This window comes from Bufo bufo, chromosome 7 (genome assembly GCF_905171765.1).
Source record: "Bufo bufo chromosome 7, aBufBuf1.1, whole genome shotgun sequence".
Classification (NCBI taxonomy): Eukaryota; Metazoa; Chordata; class Amphibia; order Anura; family Bufonidae; genus Bufo; species Bufo bufo.
Genome location: NC_053395.1, coordinates 61,189,868 through 61,211,565, shown reverse-complemented (window position 1 = coordinate 61,211,565; position 21,698 = coordinate 61,189,868). Strand labels below are relative to the sequence as shown.

Below are 21,698 nucleotides of genomic sequence, written 5' to 3'. Positions count from 1 at the left end.
TCAAGGAAACTCTCCTCTGCAGAGAGAAATTACGATGTGGGAGATAGGGAGTTATTGGCCATCAAATTAGCTTTTGAGGAATGGCGCCATTGGTTAGAGGGAGCCAGACACCATATTACCGTGTTTACAGACCATAAGAATCTGGCCTACTTGGAATCGGCCAAGCGTCTGAACCCGAGACAGGCCAGATGGTCTTTGTTCTTTTCTAGGTTTAATTTTGTTGTTACGTTCCGCCCTGGGGTTAAAAATGTGAAGGCGGATGCCCTGTCACGTTGTTTTCCGGGAGGGGGGAACTTTGAAGACCCGGGTCCCATTTTGGCTGAAGGGGTGGTCGTCTCTGCTCTTAATCCTGATTTGGAGGCAGAGGTTCAGGCAGCCCAGGCAGAGGCTCCTGATCTTTGTCCCCCTGGGAGGTTGTTTGTGCCTCTCGCTTTACGACACAAGGTTTTTAAGGAGCACCACGATACTGTCCTTGCTGGGCACCCGGGGAGTAGAGCCACAGTGGATCTCATTGCTCGGAGATTCTGGTGGCCGGCTCTTCGTAAGACGGTTGAGGGTTTTGTGGCAGCCTGCGAGACCTGCGCTCATACAAAGGTCCCTCATTCACGGCCATCGGGTTCTCTCCTCCCGTTACCCATTCCTTCCCGTCCTTGGACGCATCTGTCCATGGATTTCATTACGACCTGCCTCATTCCTCGGGGAAGACTGTGATTCTGGTGGTAGTGGACCGTTTTAGCAAAATGGCACATTTCATTCCCTTTCCTGGGTTACCCAATGCTAAGACGCTGGCGCAAGCGTTTGTTGATCATATTGTTAAATTGCATCGCAATTGTTTCCAGATTCTGGAAGGCCTTCTGTTCTCGCTTGGGGGTTCGGTTGTCGTTCTCTTCTGCTTTTCACCCGCAGTCGAATGGTCAGACCGAATGCGTCAATCAGAATCTGGAGACATATCTGCGCTGTTTTGTGGCAGAGAATCAGGAGGATTGGTATTCTTTTTTGTCCCTTGCTGAGTTTGCTTTAAATAACCGTCGTCAGGAATCCTCTGATAAGTCACCATTTTTTGGTGCATATGGGTTTCATCCGCAGTTTGGGACATTCTCTGGAGAGGGGTCTTCTGGTTTACCTGATGAGGAGAGATTTTCCTCGTCTTTGTCATTTATTTGGCAAAATATTCAGGGTAATCTGAAGAGGATGAGTGAAAGATATAAGCGTGTGGCGGATAAGAGACGTGTGCCTGGTCCGGACCTGAATGTTGGTGATCTGGTGTGGTTGTCTACAAAGAATATCAAACTGAAGGTTCCCTCCTGGATGTTGGGTCCTAAGTTTATTGGGCCTTACAAGATCTTGTCCGTCATCAGTCCCGTTGCCTTCCGTCTTGATCTTCCTCAGACTTGGAAGATCCATAATGTTTTTCACAAGTCCCTATTAAAACCTTATGTCCAACCCACTGTACCCTCCTCTTTGCCTCCTCCTCCGATTATTGTTGATGGTAATCTTGAATTTCAGGTCTCTAGGATTGTGGATTCTCGCATTATCCGCGGTTCTCTTCAGTACCTCGTTCATTGGGAGGGTTATGGTCCTGAGGAGAGGATGTGGGTCCTAGTGGCGAACATTAAGGCCACTCGTCTCATCAGGGCTTTCCATAGGTCTCATCGTGAGAAGGTGGGCTTTGAGTGTCCGGAGTCCACCCATAGAGGGAGGGGTACTGTCACCGCCAGTTCTGTGAGAAGGTCTGTTAAACGTTCTTCTCTACCTCTTGCATGAGGTTCTTTGTTTTGGTTTCACGTTGTCATCTCCTTTCCTTCTCCCAGCTGTCACCCATTTACACTAATTGTCTCCCTTTATATTCCCTCCCATACTGCCTCACTTTGCGGTTTATACTTCTTCCTGGATGAGTTGTTCACTGCTGGAGGCTCCTACTGCTGATTCCTCAGATAAGTCCTTTTCCTTTATTTGTGTTTCCTTACTGGCTTGATTCTAGGTGACCCTGACTCCGTCCGTATTAAGTGCAGGGAGCCGATGGTCATGTCCCCTCACTATTATAGGGTTTTCAGGTGTCACACAGTATAAGGTACGTGGCCATGCAATCGTCTACCATAAAGACCTTTGCATGGGCATAGCAGTCAGGGAGAGCTCTAGGGGTTTTATAGGGCTAACCCATATGCTCCTTAGTTTGTGATCAAGCCAGTCGGATGTTTATCTATAAGTTCCAGCTTTCTGCATCACCATCCGTGACACTTCCATCATCGCCAGCAGCATTTTTTCAAGGAGGCATGGAAGTGGGATAGTTACGCTGAGAATGGCGTTATCTGCACTCTCCATGTTGGTGGAGTACTCGAAACAGCACAACAAGGAACACAGGTCTCTCATGGAGGCTCAGTCATTGGTGGTGAAGTGGTGCTGTTCCGCCGAGCGACTCACCCGTGCGTGCTGCAGCTGAAACTCCACTATCGCCTGCTGCTGCTCGCACAGTCTGGCCAGCATGTGCAAGGTGGAGTTCCACCTTGCAGGCACGTCGCATATGAGCGGGAAGGCCGAAGATATGCTGCAGCACTGACAGGCGAGCAGCAGCAGGGTGAGAACACCGAAAGCGCGCACAGATGGCCCGCACTTTATGCAGCAGCTCTGACATATCGGGGTAATTTTTAAGGAATCTCTGCACCATCAAATTCAGCACATGCGCCATGCAAGGGATGTGCGTCAAACCGGCTAGTCCCAGAACTGCTACGAGATTTTGCCTATTATCGCACACCACCAGGCCTGGCTTGAGGCTGACTGGCACAAACCACTCATCGGTCTGTTGTTCAAGGCCCGTCCACAGCTCCTGTGCGGTGTGGGGTTTGTCGCCCAAAACTGTAAATTTTAAAACTGCCTGCTGTCATTTACCCCTGGCTGTGCTGAAATTGGTGGTGAAGGTGTTATGCTGACCGGATAAGGAGCTGGTAGAGGATGAGGAAGCAGAGTAGAAGGAGGAAGCAACAGGAGGCAAACTGAAGCGCCCTGCAATCCTCGGTGGTGGAAGGACATGCGCCAAACTGCTATCCGCCTCAGGCCCAGCCGCCACTGCATTTACCCAGTGGGCTGTTATGGAGATATAACGTCCCTGACCGTGCTTACTGGTCCACGTATCCGTAGTGAGGTGCACCTTGCAACAGATGGCATTGCGCAGTGCACACCTGATTTTGTCCCCTACTTGGTTGTGCAGGGAAGGGATGGCTTACCTGGAAAAGTAGTGGTGGCTTGGCACGACGTACTGTGGGACAGCCACCGCCATAAGGCCTTTAAAACTATCCGTCTCCACCAGACGGAATGACAGCATTTCAAAGGCCAGTAATTTTGAAATGTTGGCATTCAGGGCCAGGGATCGCAGGTGGGTAGAGGGGTACTTCCTCTTCCTCTCCAGTGTTTGGGAGATGGAGAGCTGAACGCTTCCGTGGGACATTGTGTAGATGTTTGGTGACCCAGGTGGTGGTGTTGCTGGAAGATCCTCTGTTTGTGGGGTGGCAGATGGTACTGTCACTCCAGAGGTGGATGAGGAGTCCGAGACTGCAGCAGAAAAGAAAGCAGGAGGAGCCAGAGACCTTTCTTTGTTTTTGAGGTGTCTACTCCACTGCAGCTCGTGCTTTGCATTTAAATGCCTGGTCATTCAGGTTGTGCTCAGGTTGAGAACGTTTATTCCTCGCTTCAGGCTCTGATTGCACAGCGTGCAAACCACTCGTGTCTTGTCATCAGCACATTGTCTAAAGAACTGCCACGCCAGGGAACTCCTTGGAGCTGTCTTTGGTGTGCTCGGTCCCTTGCTGCGGTGGGCAGTAGCAGGCGTACTGTCTAGAGTACGTCCGCTCCGCTTTTGCACCCTGCTCCCTCTTCTGCTGTGCTGGTGGCTCTGTGCGACCACCGCCTCTTCCTCCGAACTACATAGGTCACTCGCATGACCTTGATTCCATGTGGCGTCAAGGACCTCATCGTCCTCCACATCATCTTCCACCCAGTTTTCACCTCTGCCCTCCTTGTCGGTCTGCACACTTTCGAGAGCCCCAGCAGTTGGCACCTGTGTTTCGTCATCATCCAGTGCTGCGGTGGTCGTCCCATGTACTCATCTTGAAAAAAAAGTGTTTGGGCATTGGTGCACTCTTCCACTTCTGGGGCAGGGATAGGTGGATGGCACTGGGAAACCCTGCTAACAGAGTCATCAAAAAGCAGAAGAGACTGCTGCATGACTTGGGGCTCAGACTGCTTGGCTGATTTGCAATTGGGTGAGGTGAAAGACTGATGGACATCGGCTGCAGGTGCCAACTCTGATCTTTCAGCAGGAGACTGGGTAGGAGACAATGTGAAGGAACTGGAGCCACTGTCAGCCACCCAATCTATTATCGCCTGTACTTGTTCAGGCCTCACCATTCGTAAAGCTGCATTAGGCCCGACCAAATACCGCTGCAGGTTCTGTCACCTACTCGCACCTGAGGAAGGGGTTTCACTTGTGCATGTAGCTGGTACAGATCGACCACGTCCTCTCCCTGCAACAGGAGCTCCACCAGCAGCACCACAACCTGGGCCATGTCCCTTATTTGACGCTCTTCTCATATTTCTCGAATTTAGGATCTTGCCCTAAATGGGTGTTTAATTAATAGTAGAATAAAACGACAGTATGTACAGGGTGTATCTCACACGCCCTGAACCAGACTAGGCCTTAATTAAAGATTTGTGCATTAAATGGCTGTATTTCAAATACCTGAATAGAACCCCTGTATTTAAAGGGTGTATCTAACACGCCCTGACCCACACTAGGCCACAATTAAAGATTTGTGCACTAAATGGCGGTATTTCAAATATCTGAATATAACCAAAATATATAAAAGCGTGTATCTCACAATGACATCTGCACCAAAGGCTGCCAAATATTTTTGCCCAAACAGGTGTTTGTTTAATAACTGAATATGACAGCAGTATATAACCCTGGAATTTTAAACGTCTTGATGCTGCAAGGGCGCAACAATTGTGTATTTTGCCCAAAAAATTGTGTTTTATTAATAGAAGAATATAACCCCTGTATATACAGGGTGTATCTCACACGCCCGGAACCAAACTAGGCCACAATTAAAGATTTGTGCCCAAAATGGCTGTATTTCGAATACCTTAATAGAACCCCTGTATTTAAATGGTGTATCTCACACGTCCTGACCCACACTAGGCCGCAATTAAAGATTTGTGCACAAAATGGTGGTATTTCAAATATCTGAATATAACCCAAATATTTATAGGGTGTATCTCACAATGACATCTGTAGCAAAGGCTGCCAAATATTTTTTTTTTGCCCAAACGGGTGTTTGTTTAATTACTGAATATGACAGCAGTATATAACTTGGAATTTCAAAAGTCTTGATGCTGCAAGGGCGCAACAATTGTGTATTTTGCCCAAAAAAGGGTGTTTTATTAATAGAACAATATAACCCCAGTATATAAAGGGTGTATCTCACACGCCCTGACCCACACTAGCCTGCAAGTAAAGATTTTGCCAAAAATGGGTATTTGATTAATAGCTGAATATGACAGCAGTATATAACCCTGGAATTTCAAACGTTTTGATGCTGCAAGGCCAGAAAAATTGTGTATTTTGGCCAAAAAGTGTGTTTTTAAAAACCCAGAAAATTATGGCTGTATTTCTAGCTTAAATTGCACACTGACTAATCCTGCAAATGCACCAGATGTTGTATATTGCCAAAAAAGGGGATTTTTTACAACCAAATTATTATTATTATGCTGTTTTTCAAGCTTGGATTTCAATGTCACAAAAGCTCAGATGCAGTGCTGGTGCACTGAGCTTGCATAAAATGGCCACCACCGCCGCCGCCCACCTAACTGACTTAGGGCACACAGTTAAACGCTTGTTGATTGGCTGCTCTGCAGCCTTTCAAAAAGCGCCAAGAAATCGCCGAACACCGAACCTGAACCCTTTTACTGAAATGTTCGGGTTCGGGGTCCAAAAATCCTAAAGTTCGGAACGAACCCGAACTTTACAGTTCGGGTTTGCTCAACCCTAGTCATGAACTCATTGCATACGCAGAGTTAACACTCCTGTTTTCTGAGATTTCTGAGTTGTGTTATCTAATCTAAGCAAACACCTTCAATTGCTTTTCAATGGCTTTTGTCTCAAGATAACGAGATGGGTTAATAAATTTGAGTTAAAGGGAACCTGTCACCTGGAAAAGACAATTTACACTAATCACAGTACCTTAAAGTATCTCTCATAGTGTGCCCAAAGATGTATTCATATCTTCTTTCTGCGTTGTGCTATCTCATAAAATCGACTTATAAAACTGTGTTTGGCACCTTTTTGAAGTCGTGCTGAAGTCACGGGGGCAGCGGCCTCCTTGACTCAACCGTCGGATAAGCCCGCCCCTATGCCTCTCCTCCGCATATTGATGGACATATTTCCCTGTAGCCGTGACCGCGCTCTTCTCGCGCATGCGTGGTGCGTGTCCTGCCACAGCATGATCCCGGCTACGGCTCCCTCCCTGGCATCTTCTTGTTCACTGCGCCTGCGCCGTTCCTTTACAGCGCGCTCGCGCCCATCGCTTCTCCCCTGCGGCGTGAGCGCGATCACTGTCTGCTTGCACTGCAGCGCAGGCGCAGTGAACATGCAGATGGGAGGGAGGGAGCCGTAGCCGGGATCGCGCTGCGGCAGGACGCGCACGGCGCATGCGTGAGAAGAGCGTGGTCACGGCTACAGGGAAAAATGTCCATCAATATGCGGAGGAGCGGCATAGGGGCGGGCTTATCCGACGGTTGAGTCAAGGAGGCTGCTGCCCCCGTGACTTCAGCACGACTTCAAAAAGGTGCCAAACACAGTTTTATAAGTCGATTTTATAAGATAGCACAACGCAGAAAGAAGATATGAATACATCTTTGGGCACACTATGAGAAATACTTTAAGGTACTGTGATTAGTGTAAATTGTCTTTTCCAGGTGACAGGTTCCCTTTAAGAGCTGGAGTGCTAACCCTGCTACATCTGTAGCTGTTTGTAGACAGGTGTTACTATGTTGCGACCTGACATTAAAACAAAATTGCCTCCGATACTTTCTGTGTGCTGTTCAGGGTAGTCACTCACTTTTTCAATGTATGTGTATCTCTCACCCACTGCAGCCATTGCAGAAGTTTGTTCCTCCTTTCTGTCCTGCGTCATACTGCACGAGCTATGGGCATCAGCACCTGACTTTTCTGTTGTGCTCCTCCGTCGGCTTCCTGTCTCCCTGGAGAAGTTGTGAGTAGTTTCTTAGACTACTTTCGCATCAGCGTTTTCCTTTCTGGTATTGAGATTCATCATAGGATCTCAAAAATGGAGAAAATGTTTTAGTTTTGTCCCCATTCATTGTCAATGGGGACAAAATTGAACTGAACATAACAGAATACACCAGAATGCATTCCTTTTCGTTTCAATGCGTTCCCATGATGCACATAACAGTGCTGCAAGCAGCATTTTTGAGTGCATAATAGGATGCGGAGCAAGAAGGATCTGGCATGAAACACAATGTAAGTCAATGGTGCCGGATCCGTTTTCTCAGACACAAAAGAAAATGGATACGGTGACCATTGACAATTGTTTTAGTGACGAATCCGTCTTAGTCATTTTAGAGATAATACAACCGGATCCGTTCATAACAGATACAGCTGGTTGTGTTATTATGACATTAGCGTTTTTACTGATCCATGACGGATTCAGCAAAATTGCAGATGTAAGAGTAGCCTTATCCTTGTAGCTATGTGGGGTGGCATATAAGCTTTCTTAGTCTTCCTGGCTCTCTTCCTTGGTGGCTCCTCCTCATTTTAATACATCATGTACACGCATGTCACTAGTGCCTGGCATCGCGATGTCTTCTTCATCTCTATGGCTGCTGATGTCACTGATAATTACAGGAAGGGATGTCTCTATGGAGACCACTGTTCCCCTCCGGCTATTTAAGCTTTGTAGATCAGTTGTTTGAGTAATTCCTCCATTAGAAGTTGCTGCATACGTCTACTTTCTTCTTCTGTATCTCTATGAATGTGCAGTGACTGTTGCTCTCCCTCTTTTATAGCTGCTCCAGATCCAACTGTTGGTCACCTACTGTGTCCACGAGCTTTTCATCCATGTGCAGACCCAGGATACAAGAGTTAAAGAGTGCTTCAATGGTAAGTATGAATTTATTTATTTAATAATTATATTTTAATATATGGTCAACTACTGCCCCCATGTGGCCCCTTTATGTAATTATTATACAAAAGGAGCCTGGTTTTTTACGGCCCACGAAAAACAGATGTGAAAAAATTTGACATGTCCTATTTGTCCGTTTTCACTGCCCAACAACCCCCATACAATTGAAGGGGACCGTTTTTCAAAACGTCATCAGTGAAAAAATGGCCGTTTTTTTGCAGGTGTTTTTTACCACTGCCATTTGAATGCCTTAGGCGATGGTAAATGTATTGTGCATATAGGTTACATATCCATCCCCCTGAGTCTTAATGAGGCGCTGGAGAGCATTTATGATGGCTAGATTCATTTACAATTAAAGGGCCGGCATTTTTAATGTCATTTTTAGAAAGACATCAATGAAAAAATGTCTGTTAAAAATGGACCGTTTCGCTGTTTCATGTGATTGTACCCTTAGGAGACAGGTACTGTATGAACTAGACTTATAGATTAAACACCCTTCACCCCTGGGTCTTAATGAGGTGCTGGAGAGCATTTATGATGGCTACATTCACTATATTTCTATATTTCAGTGGCAGCTTTTTATCAATTTCAGTCCCACAGAAATAATCGTTGTTTAAAAAAAAGAAAAAAAGAAGAAAAAAAAGACAGCAATGTTGTTTTTAATGCTGTAGCCACAATTGTTGAGTTTTTGCACATACAGCATTCTGTTCACTCATTCATTGCCATCTATAATAGCAGTAATATGTTTGAAGGGATTTTGTTTGTGTCCTAGGAGAACACATCAAATAATTACATCACATGACAGAAGCATTTTCTAGGAGTCAAGGAAGCTTGCTTGCCTCTTAGGAGACCACGTCACATGGTTACATGATCACATCACCATAGCATTCTCCAAGACTGGGGAGTTGGTTTGTCTCTTAGGAGACCCCATGACTTACAGTGTACAAATATTTCAGAGACACTTAATTTTCAATAAATTCATATTCAATAAATTATATAGTATGTCAAACATACCTAGTTTTTTTAAATACTGTATATTTGATTTCATCAGACTTCACTGAATATACTGAAGAACATGGGAGTTTATTCTATTGTCCCTCCTCCTTATGTGATTTGTTTCGTAGCCCAAATGGGTGTTTATAGCATTGTTGTACCTTTATAAAACCTGTGCATTGTGTCTGAAGAAGGGGATGGTCCCAGAAACATGTTTTATTTAAGGACATTTAATTGCTATCTTGAATATACAGTGCCTTGCAAAAGTATTCACCCCCCATGACTTTTTTCATTACATTACATTACATCCTTAAGTTCAATGTTTTGTTATGTGATGGATCAGAACACAATATTCAAAGTTGGTGAAGTGAGATGAGAAAAATATATACTGTATTTTATGCCCCATAAGACACACTTTCCCCCCCCAAAAGTGGGGGAAAAGTGCCCCTGCGTCTTATGGGGCGAATACTGGCAATTTACATCGCAGTCTGCAATGTATTAGTGAGGAGGGATGAGGGTCTGTAGTAGGCGGGGAGAGCGGCGGGGCCGTGCAGGCACTGCACTCTGGCCCGCTGCTCAGTATGTACTGTATACGTAGTGTTAATCATCATATCTAAACTGCGCTCCCCCTGCTCCCCATGTGTACCGTACTTACCGGTACACATGTCACGCTCCTGTAGTAAGCACTAGCAGCTAGCAGACAGGCCAGGCTGCAGGCGGCCGTAACTCACGGAGGTCACGTGCCTGCTCCACCTACTTTATAAATGAAGCAGGGGAGCAGGGGGAGCGCAGTTCAGATATGATGATTAACACTACGTATACAGTACATACTGAGCAGCGGGGCCAGAGTACAGTGCCTGCCTGGCCCCGCCGCTCTCCCCGCCTACTACAGACCCTCCTTAGGGATCTGTGTATGGGATAATGATGGGGGGGGGGGGGGGCTGTGGATGGCATTATGATGGGGGGATTTGTGGATGGGACTGTTATGGGAGGATCTGTGGATGACACATATAGCAGTGTCATTCACAGATCCACTACCCCATAACAGTGCCATCCACAGATCCCCCCATCATAATGCCATCCACAGATCCCCCCCACCATCATAATGCCATCCACAGATCCCCCCACCATCATAATGCCATCCACAGATCCCCCCCACCATCATAATGCCATCCACAGATCCCCCCCACCATCATAATGCCATATACAGACCCCCCACCATCATAATGCCATCCACAGCTCCCCCCATAACAGTGCCATCCACAGATTTCCCACATAACAGTACCATCCACAAATCCCCCACCCCATAACAGTGCATCATCCACAGATCCCCCATAATAGTGTCATGCACAGACTGCCATTAGTTCAAACCCACCAAAAGCACACCTTTTGGTTAAAAATATATATTTTTTCTTATTTTCCTCTTCAAAAACCTAGGTGCGTCTTATAGGATGAAAAATACGGTAAATAAAACTATTGTTTAGAAATAGAAAACAGAAAATTAATGTGTGTATGTATTCACCCACTTTGTTAGAAAGCCCATAAAAAGCTCTGGTGCAACTAATTGCCTTAAGAAGTCACATAATTAGTGAAACGATGTCCACTTGTGTGCAATCTAAGTGTCACATGATCTGTCATTACATATACACACCTTTTTTGAAAGGCCCCAGAGGGTGCAACACCTAAGCAAGAGGCATCACTAACCAAACACTGCCATGAAGACCAAGGAACTCTCCAAACAAGTAAGGGACAATGTTGTTGAGAAGGGTTCGGTTATAAAAAAATCCAAATCTTTGATGATGCCCAGGAGCACCATCAAACCCATCATACCCATCATACCCAAATGGAAGGAACATGGCACAACAGCAAACCTGCCAAGAGACGGCCGTCCACCAAAACTCACGGACCGGGCAAGGAGGGAATTAATCAGAGAGGCAGCACAGAGACCTAAGGTAACCCTGGAGAAGCTGCAGAGTTCCACAGCAGACACTGGAGTATCTGTACATAGGATGACAATAAGCTGTATGCTCCATAGAGTTGGACTTTATGGCAGAGTGGCCAGAAGAAAGCCATTACTTTCAGCTAAAAACAAAAAGGCACCTTGTGAGTTTGTGAAAAAAGGGAGGCTCCCAAAATGTATGGAGGAAGGTGCTCTGGCCTGATGAGAATTAAATAGAACTTTTCGGCCATCAAAGAAAACACTATGTCTGGCGCAAACCCAACACATCACATCACACAAAGAAAAGGGGATGTTTTTCAGCAGCCGTGACTGGGAAACAGGTCAGTTGGAGGAGTTGAGGGAAAGATGGATGGTGCTAAATACAGGGATATTCTTAAGCAAAACCTGTACCACTCTGTGTGTGACTTGAGGCTAGGTCGGAGGTTCACCTTCCAGAGGACAATGACCCCAAACACACTGCTAAAGCAACACTTGAGTGGTTTAAGGGTAAACATGTAAATGTGTTGGAATGGCCTAGTCAAAGCCGAGATCTGAATCCAATAGAAAATCTGTGTTCAGACTTAAAGATTGCTGTTCACAAACGCAAACATCCAACTTGAAGGAGCTGGAGCAGTTTTGCAAGGAGGAATGGGCAAAAATCCCAGTGGTAAGATGTGGCAAGCTCATAGAGACTTATCCAAATTGACTTGGAGCTGTGATTGCCCCAAAAGGTGGCTCTACAAAGTATTGACTTTAGGTGGGTGAATAGTTATGCACATTGCCTTTTTCTATTATTTTGTCCTATTTGTTGTTTGCTTCACAATAAAAACTAAAAAAAAAAACTTCATTGTGGGCATGTTCTGTAAATTAAATGATGCAAATCCTCAAACAATCCATGTTAATTCCAGGTTGTGATGCACCAAAATAGGAAAAAAGTCAAGGGGGGTGAATACTTTTGCAAGGCACTGTAGACACTTTTGTAATAGACCTAGTGTGGGTGCCAGTGATATTTTTATCTTGTCCTTGATACAGCTGTTTGCACATCTAGGCAGGTGTTCTGATTACTTCAAGTGATGTTGATAATGGGACCCTTGCTGATGATTTGAACCCCGGTTGGGGAATAACATGCTGATGTGGCTCATCACAACAACACTAGATGAGCACCTCCATTTTGTGCCTATCTCTATGCACTATATTACAACGGGTATCGCTCGATGTGGCGCTCAACCTCATTATTTTTTTTATAGCTCAACATAAGAACATGTAGACTGGAGATGACCCATGCTCTGTGAACTGTGCAGAGGTTATTGTGCAGGGAGGAGAGTAGATAAGCTGTGGCCATCACCTATTGTGAATGGTGGGTCCTGTGTTATCTATATGCAGATATCTTTCATTGTAATCCTGCTTCTAAAGATGAAATGATCACCGAGAAGTGATCTCTACAGAATGGGAAGGAAAAAGTGTCAGTTTGATTTCATACAACTTTTCCGTTCGGATGCGGTTGTATTAAATCGAAAATGAACATGCCAATCATTGTAAGTCAAAGAGCGCCAGATCCGGTTTTTCCATGTAAGAAAAAAAACGGATCCGTCACCAGTGAACATGGTTTTTGGTGCCGGATCCAGCATGTTCAGTTTCCCATGCCGCACACAATAAGGCTGCTTGCAGCGGTTTTGTGTCTGGCATGGAAATGCAACAAAACTGAACGGAATGTATTCTGATGCACTCTATTCCGGTTTGTTCAGTTTTGTCCCCATTGACAATGAATTGGGACAAAACTGAAGCGTTTTCCTATGGTTTTGAGATCCTCTGCTGGATCTCAGAACCAGAAAGGAAAACGCAGATGTGAAAGTAGCCTCAGTGATCAAAGTGAAAACTGCAAGAATTAAAAGTTTATACCTACACAGAGAATGACCAGGAATATTACGAAGGTATAAAAAAATTATTAAAATGTGACTTAAGCAATAGGTAATTTACAGCTGACACATTGTCTTTAAAGTGCTGCATGTTCTGAAAAGCTGTCTGTGTATCCCCTGTATAGAAGGTGATGTATTTGAGCGCTGCATGATGTTTCTATCATCTTTTAACTCTCTGTAACACTTACATTTAGTCAGAGATGTGGGTTTTCTTGCCGAGTGTCTTCATATTAATATACAATCATTTTTGTCCTACAAAACCCTTTGACACAATCTTATGGCCCACTAACAGCTCCGTATGAAAGGTGTCTCCAGGGGTGTACCTATAGGGGAAGCAGGGGAAGCGGCTGCTTTGGGGCCCATTCAGGAGGAGGAGGACTAAAAGATTTGGTCAGTATTACACAATGAAATTATATACAATGACAGTATAGACAGTGTAGAAAACGGATGGAACAGCTGCCGGGCCTGGTCTGAGAGAGCGATCTTTACTAGCTACAGGAATGGGGGCTGCATGAAAGGAAGGGGCTGCGAAAAAATTACTTGGGTTTGGAGCCCCATTCAAAAATTTGCTGTGGGGCCCAGTCATTTCTATGTACGCCACTGGGTGTCTCCAACCCAGTGGCACACTGCCAATATAGGCAGACCACGCAGCTGCTATGTGGCCCGTGGGAGGGGGGGCCCGGATTGCATGGAAGCAAGGGCCGGCTCCCAGCTACCACCACCCGCTCTGCTGCTGGACTCCATTTAGTTTTACTTTGGTGAAAGGGACAGCACAGTACCTTGCAGGGCTTGTTCCTTTCTCCAAAGTAAACTTCACGGACCCAACATGAGCAGACAGCCCCCCCTCCTCTCTGCAGTGTGATATTCCTTCATATGTGAGGAGGGGGCGGAGCCAGAGGAGCCGAGGCAGCAGCAGGCGATATGGAGACGCTGCCCCTTCTGACCTCCTGTGTTACTGTGCCTCCAGTGTAAAGTTCAGTCCCTCACTGGTCATCCTACACAGCAACAATGGGGTAAGTTACTGTGGGAGGGAAGTTAGAGTCCTGAAACTGCTGCCCCTGCACATCTTGTGTCCCCCTGTTGTTCCAGCCCCTCCCAGACCTCTGCCAACTGACTATCTCACCTATACTTCATACAGAGCAAGAAGTTATATCTCCCAGTGAGTCCCCCACCCTCCCCCATCAGTGGCATTTCAAATTTTGCCAGCCCTCATCCCCCTATGTATGGTATAATGTCTCTGGAGGTTATATCAGCACTGGAGCGTTATAAGAGGAGCGACTGATATCAGTCACATAGGATGTAATGTCTCTGGAGGTTATATCAGTGCTGGAGCATTATAAGAGGAGTGACTGATATCAGTCACATGTGATGTAATGTCTCTGGAGGTTATATCAGTGCTGGAGCATTATAAGAGGAGCGACTGATATCAGTCACATGTGATGTAATGTCTCTGGAGGTTATATCAGTGCTGGAGCATTATAAGAGGAGCGACTGATATCAGTCACATAGGATGTAATGTCTCTGGAGGTTATATCAGTGCTGGAGCGTTATAAGAGGAGTGGCTGATATCAGTCACATAGGATGTAATGTCTCTGGAAGTTATATCAGTGCTGGAGCGTTATAAGAGGAGTGGCTGATATCAGTCACATAGGATGTAATGTCTCTGGAGGTTATATCAGTGCTCGTGCGTTATAAGAGGAGCGGCTGATATCAGTCACATATGATGTAATGTCTCTGGGGGTTATATCAGCGCAGGAGCGTTATAAGAGGAGTGACTGATATCAGTCACATATGATGTAATGTCTCTGGAGGTTATATCAGTGCTGAAGCGTTATAAGAGGAGTGGCTGATATCAGTCACATAGGATGTAATGTCTCTGGAGGTTATATCAGTGTATATCAGGATGTAAATGTCTCTGGACAGTGCACAGCTCCATCATTTAACCCCTCAGGTTCCACGATCAATGCTGATCGCGGCACCTGTGAGTGAAGGCGGAGGAATGCGGTTCCCTCTATTAAAAAAAAATATATTTATCCATAACAGTTTTAAAAGGTTATTTATACATTGCATTTCTTTACTTATAAGGCTACTTTCACACTTGCGGCAGGATGGATCCGACATGCTGTTCACCATGTCGGATCCGTCCTGCGGCTATTTCGCCGTGCCGCCGCTCCGTCCCCATTGACTATAATGGGGACGGGGGCGGAGCTCCGGCGCAGCACGACGGTGCATGGCGGAAGCCGCCGGACTAAAAAGCCTGACATGCAGTAATTTTAGTCCGGCGGCCTTTCTCCGTGCACTGCCGTGCTGCGCCGGAGCTCCGCCCCCGTCCCCATTATAGTCAATAGGGACTGAGCGGCGGTCCGGCGGCACGGCGAAATAGCCGCAGGACGGATCCGACATGGTGAACAGCATGTCGGATCCGTCCTGCCGCAAGTGTGAAAGTAGCCTTAGCAAATGGGTGTAGCAGCGGAGGAGCCAGGGCTAGGGGTGGGTAATGGGCGGAGTTAGGGGGCCCAATTCTGATTCTTGCTATGGGGCCCAATGATGTTTGTGTACTCCCCTGTTTCAACCAATAAAATAGTTACCATGTTTTAACTGAATAGGTGATAAGTTCTTATAGATGGACAAAGAGGAGAAATTACCATTGCAGTTTGCTGATGAGCCACTTAGCTTGTAGGACACAAGCAGAATATATTATCTTTGCCTCAAACAAATACATTTTACCATGAAAATATATTAGAATTACATTAAGTCCCCACCTCTACTTACCTAAGAAGTATGTTCACTTTGGGACACTCTTCCCACTTGTCAGAACATATGGGACACTCGGTCTTCTTAGAAGACACCCACCACAGGGCGAGACAATGTCTGCAGAAGCTGTGACCACAGTTCAGGGTGGTGGGGTTCACCAATATATCATGGCAACAATTGCAGGAAAATTCACTAACAGATATGTTCCGGTCTAACTTCACTCCCGAGCTCCCCTCACAGTTGTCACTTTCTAACTGGACGTCCTCCTCCATGGCTGCCGTGCACAGGAATATGGAATGCGGGTCTTCAAAATGATCAATGAAATCCTCTAGTTATTAATAGCCCTGCAAAACAGCAGAAATCAATTTTCTTAACTATGATTGGGAACATTTAATCAAAAATCTATGTGTGCAAGCACTCGCAGCAATATATATTCAGAATAAGAAGAAAAAGGTACAATCTTTGGCTGGCCCAGAGCTGCATTTAGTAAAAGAGAAATATTAGACTTAGGGTATGTTCACATTTGCATTAGAGGCTCCTTCAAGGGCCTCTGTTTCAGATTCTCCAAAAAAGAGTTGACATCAAAGTCTGGCATACAGCCATTTTTTCTACACTAAAACAGCGGCACCTGAACGGACCCCATTACAGTCAATGGGGTCTATTCAGATCCGTTTGTGTAAGCTATGTGCCAGATCTGGCACTTCCGTTATTTTCATTGTTTTGCTCCTCTAACAGAGCAGAAAAACTGCCTAGCACTGATGTGGGTTGCCCTTGATGTTAGATTTTTGTAAGGGTGCAAGGCAGGAGAGCAGGTGACATTGGCGGCGAATGATGGCATCAGTAACCAGGCCAGTTGGTGTCTCTTTTCACAAAATGGGAATAGTAGTACAAAGCATATAACAGTGCAATCCTTTCTCCTTAGCAACATATGGACAGCAGCAATGATGGAGGCTGTAGTATTTCTTCTCTTGGTGTCTCTCTAAAGTCTCTGAGCAGAACCATAGACATGCAATAAGGTTCTTGGTAGATTGTTCTGTAATTCCTGGGCTGAGGGGTACAGGTCTAAGATATGGTTGGCCCAACCATCTCAAACTGTGAAAGGGTGCACTAGCAATGTTCCCTCTCACAGCAGTAAGGTCTCTCTGTCATAGATTTACTCAATATCTTGCTGCCTGACTTCAATCTAGACCTTCTAATCTTCCTATTCTCGGGAGCACTTTGATGGTAAAGTTGATTCCTTGTCTGTAGAAGATTAATGTTCTCTGAACTTGGGCCTAGCTCTGAGGAGCTCACATATTCATGCCGTCTTTGTACCACAGCTAGAATTAGGCTCAACACTCACCAATCGGGGGTGGACCCAGGTCCATCAACCTGACACTGAGAGGCAAGATGTTAATTCTTATACAATGTTGTTGGGTATACAAACATGATAAATCATAACATTAAACTCAGCAATATGACATTACAGCAATTAAACCTTTGCAGTAACCCTGTTTTGGGGTACTACAAATCATGTAAAATAGGCCTCATGCACACGACCGTTAGGTTACTTTCATACAGAAGGATCCGAAGATCCGTCTTCATAAAAGCTTTTTCAGAGATGAGTTTTCACTTCGTGAAAACTCATATCCGGCAGTATATTCTAACACAGAGACGTTCCCATAGTGATGGGGACGCTTCTAGTTAGAATATACTACGAACTGTGTACATGACTGCCCCCTGCTGCCTGGCAGCACCCGATCTCTTACAGGGGGCTGTGATCCGCACAATTAACCCCTCAGATGCTGCACCTGAGGGGTTAATTGTGCATATCATAGCCCCCTATAAGAGATCAGGGGCTGCCAGGCAGCAGGGGGCAGACCCCCCTCCCTCCCCAGTTTTAATTTCATTGGTGGCTAGTGCGGCCCCCCCCCCGGCCCCCCCTCCCTCTATTGTAATGTCATTGGTGGCCAGTGTGCGGCCTCCCCCGGCCCCCCCCTCCCTCCCTTTATTGTATTATCATTGGTGGCCAGTGTGCGGCCCCCCCGGCCCCCCGGCCCCACCTCCCTCCCTCTGTTGTATTATCATTGGTGGCCAGTGTGCGCCCCCCCAGCCCCCCCTCTATTGTATTAATATCATTGGTGGCCAGTGTGCGGCCTCCCCTCTCCCCCTCTCCCCCCCCCCCCGATCATTGGTGGCAGCGGAGAGTTCCGATCGGAGTCCCAGTTTAATCGCTCTGGGGCTCCGATCGGTAACCATGGCAACCAGGACGCTACTGCAGGCCTGGTTGCCATGGTTACTTAGCAATATTACAATATTAGAAGCATCATACTTACCTGCTGCTGTCTGTGACCGGCCGGGAGCTCCTCCTACTGGTAAGTGACAGATCATTGCGCCGCACAGACCTGTCACTTACCAGTAGGAGGAGCTCCCGGCCGGTCACAGACAGCGCAGCAGGTAAGTATGATGCTTCTAATATTGTAATATTGCTAAGTAACCATGGCAACCAGGCCTGCAGAAGCGTCCTGGTTGCCATGGTTACCGATCGGAGCCCCAGCGATTAAACTGGGACTCCGATCAGAACTCTCCGCTGCCACCAATGTTCGGGGGGGAGGGGAGGCCGCACACTGGCCACCAATGATAATACAATAAAGGGAGGGAGGGGGGGCCGGGGGAGGCCGCACACTGGCCACCAATAATATTACAATAGAGGGAGGGAGGCGGGGCCGGGGGAGGCTGCACACTGGCCACCATTGATAATACAATAAAGGGAGGGAGGCCGCACACTGGCCACCAATGATATTACAATAGAGGGAGGTGGGGCCGGGGGAGGCCGCACACTGGCCACCAATGATAATACAATAGAGGGAGGGGGGCCGGGGGGGGGGGGAAACTGGCCACCAATGATAATACAATAGAGGGAGGGAAGGGGGGCCGGGGGTGGGGTCCGCACACTGGCCACCAATGATATTCAAACTGGGGAGAGAGGGGGGTCTGCCCCCTGCTGCCTAGCAGCCTCTGATCTCTTACAGGGGGCTATGATATGCACAATTAACCCCTCAGGTGCAGCACCTGAGGGGTTAATTGTGCGGATCACAGCCCCCTGTAAGAGATCGGGTGCTGCCAGGCAGCAGGGGGCAGTCATGTACACAGTTCGTAGTATATTCTAACTAGAAGCGTCCCCATCACTATGGGAACCCCTCTGTGTTAGAATATACTGTCGGATATGAGTTTCACGATCTAACTCATATCCGACAGTATATTCTAACATAGAGGCGTTCCCATGGTGATGGGGACGCTTCAAGTTAAAATATACCATCGGATTGGAGAAAACTCTGATCTGATGGTATAATAGGGACTCCTGACTTTACATTGAAAGTCAATGGGGGACGGATCCGTTTGAAATTGCACCATATTGTGTCAACATCAAACGGATCCATCCCCATTGACTTGCATTGTAATTCAGGACGGATCCGTTTGGCTCCGCACGGCCATGTCCGTGGATCCTCCAAAAATCAAGGAAGACCCACGGACGAAAAAATGGTCACGGATCACAGACCAACGGAACCCCGTTTTGCGGACCGTGAAAAAATACAGTCGTGTGCATGAGGCCATACTGTAAATATTTCACCTGTAAAGACTCTGCAGCCAATTCCTACATCATAAAACCACATACATTAATAAAGAATGTCATAGTGCTCTTATTAACATTCAGTGCTCCCAATGATACCTGCCACTCCGACCCTCTGCCTTGTTAGTACACTTATACACCTAAATAAAGGGGATGTCCGACATATTACCAAATCTGTCCAGTACCCCTAAATGTGCTTAAATAATAAAAGATGAGATACTCACCACTTAATCCCCTACTGTTTTCAGTGCTGCTGCTACAGTTTGTGTCGCTGCAGGGTTGACATAGCAATATACAACGCTTGTTGGAAACAAATAAAACTTCACAAGAAATGTAACAGAACTGGTTCACTCTGCTCATGTATTTACCTGGCACATTTCTAACAGGTGAGGGCAGATTTACAGTGCATTCGGACAGTCTTCAGAACCTTCCACTTTTTTGGGGGAAGGAGAACTTTCAGCCTTGTTGATGGTCCAGGGCACTCTGGATCAGGTTTCTTATTAAGAGTATCTGTTTACTTTGTTCCATTCAGATTTTGCTGAACCCTGACCAGTGTCCATGTCCCAGTCGCTGAAAAACACCCCACAGCATGATGCTGCCAACACCATGCTTCAATGTAGGGATGGTATTGGGCAGGTGACGAACAGCACCTGGTTTACTCCAGACATGGTGCTTAGAATTAAAGGCTAAAAAGTTCAATCATGGTTTCACAAGTCCAGAGAATCTTGTTTCTCACAGCCTGAGAGTTTCCTAGGTGCTTTTGTACCCTTCTCCAGATCTGTGCCTCCACACAATCCTCCTCTGGGTCAGCCTGAAGAAGTCGATGGAGTGTCGGTGAAACGTGTAGCTAAACTAAGACCCAATCACTTTGCTTATGTCTAGGTTTATACTAAAATAAAGTGTGGTTAAATCTTAGTGTCTCAGCAGTACTGCCATTTTTTTCCGTAAACTTACCTCTGATCATTGGGATCTATTCTGGATGCCCGCGGCAGAAGGGAGCTGCTTTTGCGGCGCCCGGGAAGGGAGAAGGTCGGGAACACTACTGGGGTGTTCTTTAAAGTACATATTTTGTCGTGACACCAGTTGCAGTGAAGCAACAGGGGGACAGGGCACTCTTTTAGTGATGTGGTGGTACCCCGGTGTAGGAATGCCAGAGTGGTGCACGGTGGCCTAATGTCCCTTAATTGTGTTGCACTTGTCACGGTGCTCCTACCTGGATACACTGGAACCCCAAGTGTGGCCTTCCCAGAACCACAGTAAAGAGGGTTGTTGAATTGTGGGATGAAGAATAAATTGAGTCCAGAACTTGTGATAAACTTGATAACGGCTTTACTTGAATAAACTTTTCTCCAAACGACTTACAGGCCTTGTCTTGGTTTCCAGGAGGCTTTGCATTAACTGTGGCAGGCAAACAAACTCAACTCTGCTACATCAGTCGCTCTCTGGCAATGCTGTGCTAACAGGATAACTATAGGACTTAGCTGTAGCTGTAGGCTGTACTTTCCTCTGTAATCTGGTCTGTAACTTTCTCTATCCAGGGAATTTTCTCCTCCTGGCTTCTGAGGCTTCAGGCTTTGGCCTCTGTGTCCAGCAGAGCTGGAGGTGTTCTAGCTGGTTTAGATGAGCTCCTGCTGCACAATCTCCCTTGGTAGGGGGTATTCTCGACTAACTTCACTAACTAAACTAAACTCCTCCCTCTCTGAGAGAGAGCTAGAATGGAAAGAGGGATTCCATCTTAGGTAAAATAGCTCTGCCCATCATGCCGCCATCTGCTGGTGAACCAGGCACATTACAATTAAACACAACAGTTGCATAGAAATAGATATACACATTATGCACGATCTGAAAATGAATACCACTAGCAAGGCGCAAAAGTGGTAATGCCACTCTGAAGCGCTACACTTTGATAACGCACAAGTTATTCTATATAGACTTCTCAGTGTTGTGCCTGGCGTTCACAATCTTATCTGGTGAGTTGCGATCCCTGACAATTAGGGGTACTCTCTGAAAAACTGTTCACACACAGGGGGCGCGGTCCTTCTCTATTCTTTTCCACACAATCCTATCTCTAAGCTCTACAGGCAGTTCTTTCCTCCTCAAGGCTTGGTTTTGCTCTAAAATGTATTGTCAGCTGTGAGACCTTTTATGGATAGGGTTGTGTCTTTCCAAATCATGTCCGGTCAACTGAATTTACCACAGGGGGGACTAAAAAAAAAAACTGTAGAAACATCTTAAAGATGATCAAGAGAAATGGAGGGCCAGCAGAGCTAAATTTAATGTGTCATAGCAAATGG

The 21,698-nt window shown here is 46.3% G+C and overlaps 1 protein-coding gene across 1 annotated transcript in view; it reads right to left on the bottom strand.

The window, feature by feature from the left end:
- Positions 1–19,672, bottom strand: part of LOC121008755 (bifunctional apoptosis regulator-like) — a 70,782-nt gene extending 51,110 nt beyond the window's left edge. Inside the window, exons 1-2 of the mRNA XM_040441451.1 lie at positions 19,629–19,672; positions 15,813–16,138 (exon numbers count right to left, since the gene is read on the bottom strand). Coding sequence (XP_040297385.1) covers positions 15,813–16,066 — 254 coding nt within the window. The 5' untranslated portion in view covers positions 16,067–16,138; positions 19,629–19,672. The remainder of the gene's footprint in view (positions 1–15,812; positions 16,139–19,628) is intronic.
- Positions 19,673–21,698: the final 2,026 nt, after the last annotated feature.